The 14058-nt window shown below is 43.2% G+C and overlaps 1 protein-coding gene across 1 annotated transcript in view; it reads left to right on the forward strand.

Moving 5' to 3' along the window:
* Positions 1-14058, forward strand: part of SLX4IP (SLX4 interacting protein) — a 214406-nt gene that overhangs the window by 129682 nt on the left and 70666 nt on the right. Inside the window, 2 exon segments of the mRNA XM_021078052.1 lie at positions 6185-6274; positions 11610-11730. Of these exon segments, the coding sequence (XP_020933711.1) occupies positions 6185-6274; positions 11610-11730 (211 nt within the window).

Consider the following 14058-nt stretch of genomic DNA (forward strand, 5'->3'; position numbering starts at 1 on the left):
GGGGACCGGTGTAGACCCTGTACCCAGGAGCTGACAGTATAACAGGGAACGCCCCTATGGAGCAGCCGCTCAGTGCAGGAATGACCACAGAATCATCTGTGCTGACCTGGAGGAGGGAGTGACAGACTGTTCAGAAAAGCTCCACAGAAATGGCCACGCCTCCACTAGGGTTCGAGGATCCGTGGGAGCCTTCTGAGCACAGAAGCATCCAGGTGCTTTGAAAGCACAGGGCAAAGAGCATGTGGGGGAGGGTGCTGGAAGCAGAGGAGGGCCTTGTCAGGGGCTTGAGGTCTGGGCATTCCATCTGTGTGGCAGACGTGGCTCTCATGGAGGCCTGAAGAACTCATCTAGGGCTCAGAGAAGTGGCTCTGATGTTCCAAGTGGGAGATGACGTGAGCTAGGGAACCAGAGAGGAGGCGTGTGCTTTGCTCTTGAAGAAGTGAAATCGACCAGGCGTGGTGACCGATGGTGGTGCGGGGGGGGGAGGGGGGGAGGGAGGAGTTGGGGTGACTCCCAGGTTTTTGACCGAAACCTCTGGGTGTAGCCAGGGGAGGAAGCTGGGATGGGCCCCAGCCCAGGGCATGGGATGCAGAGCTGTCTCTAGTAGCCCCTGGGCTGTGAGAGAGGTAACCTGGCCTGTGTGAAAGGAGCAGCTCAGGCCTGAGAACCCAGTGATGCTCACTCTGCTGTGCTGCTTTGCTTGGAAGAGCTGGAGAGTTGCTCTGGGAGAGAAATAGCCTAATTAAGGGGGAGTGGGAGGCGGGGCATGCTGCTGGCAGCAGTCAGAGGTGGTTTTCTTTCTTTCTTTCTTTTTTTTTTTTCCCACTTCTGTTTACTCATGGGAGAAAAGAAGCAAAGCTTTGAGGCAGGGAACTTTAGACAGGCAAAATACCTCTGATTAGTGTGGGAGTTGGAGAGAACTCTTGCTGGAGAACTCAGAAGGCTGGCTGCAGAGGGAGAGCCCCGGCATGGGGGAAGGGGCTCGGGGAGTCTGGCAGGAAGCCCAGGAAAGTCTGAGCACCAGAGTAAGATTCAGTGATTTATTAAAAAAAAAACAAAAACAACAACAAAAAATTTTAATAAGTCTGCTTGGAACCAACCAGACTACTTTGGGATCAAAATTACAAGCAATGAAAAAATGTCAAATTGGACCTTACTATTCAATTTTTTTTAGAAAGTTACTATTACGTAGTTCCAGTTCAAGTTGTTCAAACATCAATTTTTTTTTAATTTAAAAATATTATCATTGCTGATGATGAAGGGGGGAAACCCAGCAGAACATGTGTGAGGCATGTCTCCCCTCTTTAGAGGGGCTTTTGTTCCAGGATACCTGCAATCTCAACAGGCTTATGATAGAATTCAGAGGGTTGGTGAACTTGCATGGGAAAAAAGTTACATCTTTATTTTGATCAAGTTCTAATTATTTTTTTAACTTTTAAAAAATTAGGGGAGTTCACATTGTGGCACAGCAGAAAGTAATCTGACTAAGAACCATGGGGTTGTGGGTTCCATCCCTGGCCTCACTCAGTGGGTTAAGGATCCGGTGTTGCCCATGAGCTGTGATGTAGTTCACAGGTGCAGCTCGGATCTGGTGTTGCTGTGGCTGTGTCATGGGCTGGCAGCTGTAGCTCCGATTTGACCCCTAGCCTGGGAACCTCCATATGCTGCAGGTGTGGCCCTAAAAAGAAAAAAAAAAAATTAGGGCCACACTGGCGGCATATGAAAGTTCCTATGCTAGGGATCAAATCGGAGCTGTAGCCACTGGTCTATACCACAGCCACAGCAAAGCCAGATCCAAGCTGTATCTGTAGCCACTGGTCTATACCACAGCCACAGCAAAGCCAGATCCAAGCCGTATCTGTAGCCACTGGTCTATACCACAGCCACAGCAAAGCCAGATCCAAGCCGTATCTGCAAACTACACCAGAGCTTAGGGCAATGCTGGATCCTTAACCTGCAGAGCTAGGCAAGGGATCGAACGGGCATCCTCACACATACTAGTCAGGTTCTTAACCCCCTAGGCCACAATAGAAACTCCTAAATTTTGTTTTTATTATGAATGAAAAATGCAGAACACAATAAATTAGCAATATTTGTTACCATTAGAAATCACAACTCTTTTCATATAGTGTGATAGATATCTGAAAATGTAATTTATGCTTATCACTACTTTGGATTTATCGTAGTTTTTAGATTCACCACTATCTGAAGAGAGCCAGTGCTTTATTGAACAAGTCCATTCATTACTATGTGACAGATTTTTTTTAAAAATATGGATACCCATACTTCAGCATAATTGGTTTTCCTTTCGAATCCTATGCACTGTGTTTCCATGCATTTAAAAACATTATTACGAGCAGGTTTCATCAGCTTCACAACTGACCGAAGAGGTCCGTGGCACACGAGAGGTTAATAACCCCTGGCTAAGATCCTGTAGCTGTGGCATAAGACCTCCACCTGGTGGCAGCATACTCCTTAAAGGTTAACTCTATAATCAACATTTGTGAAGAAACTTAGAATAACAGTATATTTGAATATGGTTTTCAAAAATTTTTGACCACAACCCACAGTAAGGAATAGGCTTTATATTATAATCAGTATGCTCATTCATAACTTTCACAAAACAAGACTTGACCAAGGTATAACCATTGATATTTTTTCTCCCACTGCAATATTCTCTTCAACTCTATTTCCTTAAGACAAAATGCTGGCTACAACACACTGAACTGCAGTTCCGTGGGTCACACTGCACTGTTTGACGTTGTGGGAGGACCATTTTTCATTATTCTTTACAATTTATTACCCAGGGAAGTTCACTTTGGTCTCCCCTAAAACCCGCACATTTTCAGGGACATAACTTATACCTTAAATAACTGTCAACAAATATGAGTGTATTTTTACAAATATTTTAAAAATTGTTTATTGATATGTAGCATATGTGCAGGGGAATGAACTGGTCTTAAGTGTCTATCAAGACAGAATACTTTTATCACCACACAAAGCTCTCCCATCAGTTTCTCCATAGGTAAGCACTGTTCTGATTACTTTGACCATAGATTTAATTTTGCTTTTCTAGAACTTTATATCAGTGGAATCACAGAGGACGTACTTTAGCCTGGCTTTGCTCAGTGCAACGACGTTGAGATTAGTCTGTTTTGGGCTTGGTGAGGAGCATTCTGTGGCATGAATGTACCATGCTTTCTTTTTTTTTCTTTTTTTTTTTTTTTTTGGTCTTTTTAGGGTTGCACCGTGGCATATGGAGCTTCCCAGGATAGGGGTCCAATTGGAGCTGCAGCCACTGGCCTATACCACAGGCACAGTAATGTGGGATCCGAGCTGCATCTGCGACCTACACCACAGCTCACAGCAATGCCTGATCCTTAACCCACTGAGGGAGGCCAGGGATTGAACCTGCGTCCTCATGGATACTAGTCAGATTCACTTCCACTGAGCCACGACAGGAACACCTACCACACTTTCTTTAGTCTCCTGTAGAGAGACTGTGGGATTGTCTTCCATTTTGACTCTTGCAAATAAAACTTTCACATACCTTTGTATACATGTCTTTGTGCGCACATTTGTTTTACCTCTTGGGTAAATAAATACCTGAGGTGGAATTGCTGGCTTGGGTGGTAAATCCGTGTGTGTTTAACTATGGGAAACTGACAGACCATTTGCTGAGGTGGCTGAACCACTAGCAGTGTGTGTGTTTGGATTGCTCCCACCCTCATCTACATTTGGTGTGCATCAGTCTTTTTCACTGTAGTCGTTGTGGTAGGTGTGTAGTTAGCTGTGTCTCTCAGTGTTAATTTGCATTTGCTTGACGACTAATGATGTTGGACACTTTTTTCCACGTGCTTACTTGCCGATTATTTATCTTAATTGTGAAGTGTCTGTTCAAGCTTGGGTTGTTTCTTTAACATCAACTCGTAGGAGTGTTTTTCACACATTTTAGATTCTAGTCCTTTGTGTCAGACATAGGCATGTATGAATATTTTCTCCCAGTATGTGGCATGCATATCCATTTTATTAATGGTGTCTTTCGATGAGCAAATTTTTTTTTTTTCATGACCACACCCATGACATATGGAAGTTCCCAGGGATTGAATCTGAGCTGCAAGTGTGGCAATGCCTGATCCTTTAACCCACTGTGCTAGGCTGGGGATCAAACGCACGCCTCTGCGGCAACCCAGGCCACTGCAGTCAGATTCTTAACCCACTGTGCCACAAAAAGTTTTTGTTTTTGATCAAGCAAAAGTTTTTAATTTTGGTCAAGTCTAAGGTAATGATTTTTTTCTTCCTTCTTAATGCTTTCTGGATCCTGTTTAAGAAATTTTTTCCTATTTCAAGGTCAGGAAGATAGGTTTGGTTTTTTTTATGTTTAGGTCTGTGATTCATCTCAGATCAGTTTTTGTGTATGATACGATGTAGGTATCAAGTTTATTTTCTTTCCCTATTATATCTGGCATTCTCACAGCATTTGTTGAAAATACTTTCCTTTCACCATTGAATTGTCGTTCAGAATTAAAGCAAAACAAAAACCAAACCAAAACAACAACAAAAAAATTTAGCCCAAGAAGTACAGATTGACTTTCCGTGCTAACTGTAAACTGGCCCACAGTGCCTTTCTAAGTACAGTTCAATTATCTTGAAATTCTCAGATTACTTTACTCTTATGGTTTAAGAATTTATGCGGCTCTACCTTTTTACAGGTCTGTAGCCATGCCATGCAGCTGCTAGCCACATCTGGCTGTTTAAATTAGATTGAAATAAAATAAGATTAAACATCCAGCCTCTCAGGCACAATAGCCATATTTCACATACTCAGTAACCATATATGGCTGTGGACGTCCTTATTCAACAGTGCAGATATAAAGATTTCCTTTTTTTTTTCCTGAATGTTAGACAGCACTAGCCTCTAGAATAAGAAAGGAGATGGGCTTTGTAGCATATTTGAATGCAACTTATTTAGTTTGTTTTTTTTGGGGGGGGGCATGCCTGCGACATGCAGAAATTCCACCCCAGGGATTGAACCAGCAGAGTCACAGCAGTGGCAAGGCCAGATCCTTAACCCACTAAGCCACCAGGGAACTCCTGAAACTTACTTAGTTTTGACAACTGTCATTAAGCACCTACCTTCCTCTCCTTGGTTCTTTTTTTTTTGCTTTTTTTTTTTCTTCTTCACTTTTTAGGGCCGCACCTGCATCATATGGAAGTTCCCAGGCTCAGGGTTGAATCTGAGCTGCAGCTGCCAGCCTATGCCACAGCCACAGCAATGCCAGATCCAAGCTGTGTCTGTGACCTACACCACAGTTTATGGAAATGCTGGATCCTTAACTCACTGAGCAAGGCCAGGGATCAAACCTGCATCCTCATGGACACTAGTCGGGCTCGTTACCACTGAGCCACAACAGGAATTCTCTCCTTGGTTCTTTTTCATTCATCTATGCTTCTGTTTCTAGTCCAAGATGTATGATCCCAGCCAGTTCTTTTGTACATCTAAAAATGCAGTAGCTTCTATCTATTCCTCCTACCTGATAAAGAATTCCCCCTGGCTGTCCAAGGAATCATTCTTTTCTGGAGCAAGCCTAGGGCTGACCTATTAAACTCTTCCCAGTGTTTTAATTGTCCTCCAAGTGCTCCTGGATTTCTGGGCCTCCCCTTCACGGTGCAGCCCCAGAGATGGATATTTTATCTCTACCATCCTAATTAAAATTAAATTCTCCCTTGCTATTATAAATTTTTTTTTGTATTTTTTTCCATTTCTTGGGTTGCTCCCACAGCACATGGAGGTTCCCAGGCTAGGGGTCGAATCAGAGCCATAGCTGCCAGCCTACACCAGAACCACAGCAACGTGGGATCCGAGCCGTGTCTGCAACCTACACCACAGCTCACGGCAACGCCAGATCCTTAACCCACTGATCCAGGCCAGGGATCAAACCCGTAACCTCATGCTTCCTAGTCAGATTTGTTAACCACTGAGCCACGATGGGAACTCCCTATTATGAATATTAAACTTAAAAAACATAGGGGTTATGACCTGTACCCTGTCTTATATTAATATTTCTGTCCAGTTGTGACTTTGTTGCTCTTTCCTCATGAGCAACCACATAGGAATTTGTGAGATAGTCTCTCATTGTTTGCTGGGCATGAGTTAATGCTGCCATTAATGTCTTTCTTTCAGTGTGGGAATTTTGCTGTCCTGGTGGATCTTCACATATTACCGCAAGGTTCAAACAAAGATACCAGCTGGTTTTCTGAACAGAAGAAAGAGGTACCAGAAAACTTTATGCTATTTTTTTAATTGAAGTATGGTTGATTTGCAGTGTCTCAGTTGTATAGCATAGTGATTCAGTTATACATACATATTCTTTTTCAGATCCTTTTCCATTATGGGTTATTATAAGATAATAAATATCTTAATATACTGTACTGTGCTGTAGGTCCTTATAACTTTTCACTATTTTAAATGCAAGTAGCTGCTCTTAAAAGGAATATCAACTCCTTCCTGCTTTCATTTTCATTAGTAGACAGTACATCTCGAGTGATATTTAACACTTGAAAAGCAATTGTGTTCGGGAGTTTCCATCGTGGCTCAGTGGTTAACAATCCGACTAGGAACCATGAGGTTGCAGGTTTGATCCCTGGCCTTGCTCAGTGGGTTAAGGACCCGGCGTTGCCATGAGCTGTGGTATAGGTTGCATACATGGCTCGAATCCTGCATTGCTGTGGCTCTGGCATAGGCCAGTGGCTACAGCTCTGATTGGACCCTTAGCCTGGGAACCTCCATATGCTGCAGGAGTGGCCCAAGAAATGGTAAAAAGACAAAAAAAAAAAAAAAAAGAAAAGAAAGAAAGAAAAAAAAGAAAAAATTGTGTTTGCAACAACACATACACACCTGCTTTGTTCTTGCTCCTTTTCTGAAACTGACGCATCTGTGTATTTCATATGCTACTCTGGTATTTAAACCAGAAATTTCCTACCTCTTTGTTTGGAAGGATGGGGTTCTTAATATTGAAAAAAGAAGCAGCAGCTGTGACTTTTCCAGGTAGTCAGGGATTGTGATCCTAACTAGTCATAAAGGATGAAACGTGCACCCGGAGCAGGTGTGGGGTTGACATAAGGCTGGTCTTTCTCACCCTTCTCAAATCCTCTTCTGTACTGCATGCACCTTTGACGACAGGTGCAGAGATGGTTGACCATGGCCCTCTTTCTCCATGGTTAGTCACTAAGCTAATAGTCGCTAAAGCAAATGGTCATGTGACTGGGTCATGATGTTGGGCCTCAGCCTCCTGCTCTATAGATGAAGGTGTTCTTCCAGACACTGTTGAGTCACTCCTGGCCCTCAGTTTCTGAGGTCCCACCCAAATGTGCTGTGGCCAAGGGCTAGACGGTGCATCTAGCTCTCATCATGTGCTTAGCTTCCTTCTCCAGATCCCTGCTTAGAAGAGCGCAGGCTAGCGAGCCATGGCTTTTTCATACCTTTCCGAATATTATAGCGCTTGCTGTCTGCTGTGATATTCTAACTTTTTAGAGCTAGAAATAAAAATGAATTTTATTAAAAGGTGGTATGTTAAAAAGAAACTACTAATAGTGGTACCTTTTTGTACCACTTTGTTGCCCTTTTATTGTGATAACTATTTTCAATTAGCATTTAGAGATAACTAGAAAAAGAAAAAAAATCTCCCAAAAGAAAATTTACAAGTGGAAGTTTCCCTTGTGGCTCAGTGGTAACAAACCCGACTAGTATCCATGAAGATGTGGGTTCAATCCTTGGACTCTCTCAGTGGGTTAAGGATCCATCATTGCCCTGAGCTGTGGTGTAGGTCGCAAATGTGGCTCGGATCCCAAGTTGCTGTGGCTATGGCTTAGGCCTGCAGCTGCAGCTCCAATTTGACCTCTAGCCCAGGAACTTCCATATGCCATGAGTATGGCCCTAAAAAGCAAACAGAAAGAAAGAAACTTTACAAGTAACAGATTTCCAATCTAAAAATAATAATATCAGGACACTGTTGTCATAATTTTTCAAAAGATAAACCTGGTGACCTGAAGCTAGAAACAGGAAAGCACAAGACTCCATATGATGGGATGAATTCAGGTAAATGATAAATTACAAATGTTAAATTGTGAATGATAAATTCAGGAAAATAACTGTGGACTGTCCTTTTCAGGGTTTAACATTTTGGTGGGTCAGCATCTCCTCCTGCAACTCACCTTCACGTCCTTCTAAACTTTGGCTTCTCAACACACATCTCCATGATTCAAAACAGTTAATTCATTTCCCCCAAGTGACTAATAGGCACCCGAGGGGACCTCACCCAAAAGGCTTGATTTACATTAAGAGCATCCTAGGATCTACCATCCCAGGCCCAGATTTTCCTCCATTCTCTTCCAGCTTTGCCACCTCAGCCTTAGACCTTTTGTATTGCTCTTTAGATAGTTTTGCCAAGAGTCAGTTGATTTGCAAGGGCTTTACAATAAAGCCGTGTGAGTATGTGACTCACTCCTCTCCAAAGCATGAGGCTAGATTTTTCCAGGGTGCCACACACAGCTGCGTTGCTGCTCCACCTCGTACCCACGTATGGGAAACAGGGTGTGACTTAGCAAAGATGCTCAGAGCACGATTGGACCTGCAGAGCTCCCATGCACTGGCGCTGCAAGAGCGCAGGCCATGCCAGCAAGCCGAGCTCTCCTCTCAAAGCAAAGCAGATAATTCGCAGCTTTTTCTTAAAGTAGTTCCTTTAGGATATATTCACTAACATAAAGGTTGGTCTTGGATAATGTGTGTGTGTGTATTGGGGGAAGGTAAGAAAAGGAAAAAAGCTAGTTGAGGATATGACTTTGACCTGTGTTCAGTGTCCCAATGCTTGCTTGCTTGCTTTTTTGTTTGTTTTTTTGTTCTTTTGTTTTTTAGGGCATCTGCAGCATATGGAAGTTCCCAGGCTAGGGGTCGAATTGGAGCTTCAGCTGCAGGTTTATGCCACTGCCAAAGCAACACCAGATCCCAGCCGTGTCTGTGACCTATGCCACAGCTCATGGCAGCACTAGATCCTTAACCCACAGAGCAGGGCCAGGGATCAAACCTGCATCCTCATGGATACTGGTCGTGTTTGTTACCACTGAGCCACAGCAGGAACACTTTTCATTTTTTTTTTTTAAAAATCATTAGATCATCTCAAGATTGGAGTTTCATGGGCAGTCAATTTGATTGCATTTTAACAATCTCTTCTCAGAGTGCAAGTCTTAAGAACATCCCATTCCTTTTCAGAAAAAGGAACTAATTACAAGTATGCAACATATGTTTAGTGTGAGTCCAGCATGAGTAGTCTTTGTACCCAAACAGTTGAATTCAAATTGTTCCACTTGTAAACTTGGGGAGCCACATGGGAACCCGCCTGAGCCTAGAGGTGTCAGTTGCATCTCTTGTGCTCATTCATTGTCAGTCGGTCTTCTCGCCCCCTGTCCAGTGTGGCTGGGACTTGGTCTTGCCTTGCCCTGGTTCTGAAGAGGATGCTTTGCCAAATGTTGTGTGGTCCGTTACTAGGGTATCTTGACCACAGGGCACACGATCTATCTTCCATTTGTCCAACCTGATTCATGCAAGGAAAGCCCCATAACTATAGGGAGAAAAGTTTGTGTGTATAGGCCTCTGCTTTATTTTTGTCATACTATTTTTAGTTCTGGCCTTATAGGGCATTTATGGCCAAATTTTCACAGTCCTTGTTTCCATGTATGTCTCTTCACATATTTTCTAGCTCAGTCATAGTTGAACCCTGCATGTGAAGCAAAAATCCTTAAATTGTTAAAACAACAGTATGAGGCAAAGCTGCCTTTCAGTTGTGTGAACAATGCCAAAACCCTCAACTGTAAACGGATAGTGCTGTCTTCCACCAGCCACTGCATCTTTGGGCTGCAAAATGAGGGCAGGAGAGAAGAAACCAGTGTTTGTAGTTTATCCAGAAGCTCCTCTTTGTGATTTAAGTCACAGGTTTTCTATACTCTTGGAGGAGTACATGCATTTGCAACAAAAGACAAGTTTGGCTCTCATTGCCCTTCAAAGCAGCTTACAACTTGGCCCTCTTTTGAATTTATGAAGATTCCAAGAGATCAATCTGAGATGGCATTGTGAGAAACCAGTGAAACAGGTTTGAGGTGACCTCAAAACTCAGCCTTCTGCAGAGTCTTTGGGAATTGAACCAGAGTTACCCGTCCTTATGCATCAGTTCTTAATCTCAGTTAAGAAGTCAAGATTTGTATGCAGTTTTTTCTTTTCCCAACGTCAGGTTACATTTTTCTGGAGTGCAGCTCAAATGGGCAGTGTCATCCCATTGTGTGGTTGGACTTTGAAAGCTTTGTTTTTCTTTTCATAAATAGCACCAATATATAAAACAGCTCCAGAAATTTGCTAGTTGTTTTGGGATGTTGACATTGCATTAAAACCGTTTGTTTCCACTGCCTAATAAATATTAATCAACTTTTGAGCAACGTTAAGTTATTTTCACCATTAATTAGTGAATATAATGCAGTTGTCACAAAAGCACATACAATATCATCAATAAGCTTTGGAAGGAAAATCAGATTCTTGGTTTCCAGTGCTCTACTCAACCCACCACTCAGTGCTTTTCAGCAGATTTGTAAACCTGAGGCTAGAAGTTAATGAATGATGGTGCTTAGATGTTAAAAGTTTTTGTTTGTTTGTTTGTTTGGTCTTTTTTCTGTCTTTTTGGGGCCTCACCCGTGGCATATGGAGGTTCCCAAGCTAGGGGTTCAATCGGAGCTGTAGCCGCTAGCCTACACCACAGCCACAGCAACGCGGGATCCAAGCCAAGTCTACAACCTACACCACAGTTCATGGCAACGCTGGATTTTTAACCCACTGAACGAAGCCAGGGATCGAACCCACATCCTCATGAATGCTAGTCAGGTCCTTTAACAGCTGAGCCATGACAGGAACTCCAGATGTTAAAAGTTTTTTGAACCAAGTTTGAAAACTGGGACATTTTTGTATAAAAATCCCTGTCTCCAGCTCCTCTTAAACAGATTGGAAGATCTGGTGACAGTGTGCCTTGGATTCCCATCAGAAACCGTAGAGCGTGGGGGGCTGCCGCCTGTGGACTGGTTTGGGGCCCGGCTTCCCTCTGTGCACTGGCTCCTCCCTGTCCATGGTCCCTGCCCAGCCACCCTGGGCATGTACGTCTCTGGGGCTCCAGCCCACATGGGCTCTGACATCTATTTATCACAGTCTGACTGGTTGATATTTACACGAAAATGGTCTTTACCTCTCTGGTTTTGTCACTTCATCACCCCAATTTTTTACACTGAAGTGTTTTTTATCTTCCTTTTGGAAATGTGAAACTGAGGCAGAGAGAAGTGAAATGTCTTTCTTAGATCACAGAGTGAACCAGCATCGTGGTTTCAGACAAACCTCAAAGGCAAATTTAAATCTGCAGTGTTTGCCATGAGCCCATGTAACATTCCATTCATCATTCATAGCTTATTAAAAAGTGAACAAAATGAAATGGTTTGGGGCTTTAATATAGATGATATTGACCTTTTTTTGGAATTGCATTCAATTAGAAAGTTATATCTAATTTTTGGATTTACTTTAGGAAGTCTGTTTACTGTTAAGAGAAACCATTGATTCGAGAGTGAAGGAGTACTTAGAAGTTCGTAAACAGCACAGGCCGTCAAATGCAGAATTCACGAGATCCAGTCCCTTGTCCTTAAAAGGTAGGCACAGAACACTTTGATTTGGGGATAAAATTTCTGCTTTGTAGAGATGGCAATTATGTTTGACTCTGACTGTCATGTTAGCACAGTGATACATTTAGAAAATATGTTCTAATGAAGATGCTTTGTTTGGATAAAGACAGTTAACCAAAAAGCCCCTGCAGGGCTTTTAATGGTAGGCAACATACGTAAAAATAGAAAATAAAACGTTCCTAAGGAAACTGTAAATTCTTTAAAGGATTTTTTTTTTTTTGACAAATAGTCTTACAAATGGATTTCCGTTAATACTGATTTGATTTGAGGCTTTATGTTTTCTAGATGCTTTCATATATGTCACCCTATTTCAGAGGTTCTCAACTGGGGGTGAATTTGCCCAGGGGGCATTTGGTAATGTCCAAGGACAGTTTGGTTTGTCATTCCTGGGCGGTGGTGGCCAGGGGGCGGGGAGAGCCATGCTGGAGAGCTACTGGAATCTGGTGGGTGGAGACCAGAGAGGTCCCTAAACATCCTGCAAGACACAGGACAGCCCCCCCACAACAAGGCACAGTGTCTGCCGAGAACATTAAGGCACTGAAGTTGAATTGTCCCACCCTGTCATCCTAAGAGCCCTTTGAGAATGGCAGTATCTTTGAGTTAGAGGTGAAGAAGCTGAGGATTGCAAGATTAGGGGGATTGCCCCCATGAAACATCATCTTCTTGAGGACAAAGATTACCTTGTTCACCTGGCATCTCCCCTCCCCTCTCCCCACCGCCACCAGCACTTAGCCCAGTGCTGAAGCACAGGTGCAGCATATGTTGAATGAGGGAGGACTCAGGTCCCCCCCCCCGCCCCCGACCAAGTCCCCGGGAACCCCCAGTCCAGTGTTCTCTCTATCAACCTATCACTGTCGTGTTTTTAAATTTTTAACTTTTTTTCTTGTTGTCTTTTTAGGGCCACACCCTACGGCATATGGAGGTTCCCAGGCTAGGGGTTGAATCAGAGCTGTAGCCTCCAGCCTACACCACAGCCATAGCAATGCTGGATCTGAGCCAAGTCTGTCACCTACACCACAGCTCATGGCAGCACCAGATCTTCAACCCACTGAGCAAGGCCAGGGATCGAACCTGTGTCCTCATGGATGCTAGTCAGATTCACTTCCGCTAAGCCACTATGGGAACTCCGTTAATTTTTTAACTTTTAAGTCAGCATTTCATGGCACTCTTTGTAGTACAAATACAGTCAGCTCCGTGTGAATCCTCGGGACAGTGCTGGCCTGAACTGTGTGAACTAGGTTATGCTCATGCAGCACCTTTTTTAGGGGAGGAATTGCATCAAGTCCTTGCCTTTGAAGGCATAATCAACACTGTTTAGCCTCCACAACTGATAAGTAGGCAGAGAGACTGAGTTGACCCAAACTGAAAGCCTCGAATAAATAGAATTTCCAGTCCAAACAATATTGGATTAGATGACGCTTTCTGGCATTTTGCTTAGTAATAGTTTAAATCTTCTTGAGAAAAGCCGTAAGAGCTGGCTTTCTTTCTACCCTAGCAGACCCAGCTAGTGTCACTTTCTAACTGGAGCAGAGAAAGTTCCAAGACCTCCGTCTCCGCTGTGGTGGAGGCTTGGTCAAGACCGATTCTCAGCTGGCCCCTCCCCTGACCTCCTTTCCTACCAAGCAAAGAAAGCTGAATACTCCATTTCCCAGCCACTCTCAAGGCAGGGTACGCGTGGTGTCCTTATCCCTAGATGAAACCCTAAACCTTTCTTGGGCTCATGTGGGCAAGAAGTGTGTTTTTAAACAGAAACATGATCTTACTATACATACAATTTTATAATCAGTTTTTTCCACCTAACATAATATAAAAGTCCTTTAAAACACATACATCACCACTTTCAAAATTTTGTTTCATTACGGTAAATTATACATAATATAAAATTGACCATTGTAATCATTTTCAAGTGTGCAATTTACTACCATTCAATACATTCACACACATTGTTGTTTAGCTATGAGCACTCTGTCTCCAGAATTTTTTCATCATCCCAAACTGAAACTCTTTTTCCATTAAACAATGACCTCTAGAGTTCCCGTTGTGGCTCGGTGGTAACGAACCCCACTAGTTTCCAAGAGGTTGAGGGTTCAATCCCTGGCCTTGCTCAGTGGGTTAAAGATCCAGTGTTGCCGTGAGCTGCAGTGTAAGTTGCAGATTCTGCTCGGATCATGTGTTGGTGTGGCTGTGGTGTAGGCTGGCAGCTGCAGCTCCTATTTGACCCCTAGCCTGGGAACCTCCATATGCTGCAGGTGTGGCCCTAAAAAGAAAAACAAAATAAAACAAAAAACAGTAACA

Source organism: Sus scrofa, chromosome 17 (genome assembly GCF_000003025.6).
Source record: "Sus scrofa isolate TJ Tabasco breed Duroc chromosome 17, Sscrofa11.1, whole genome shotgun sequence".
NCBI lineage: Eukaryota > Metazoa > Chordata > Mammalia > Artiodactyla > Suidae > Sus > Sus scrofa.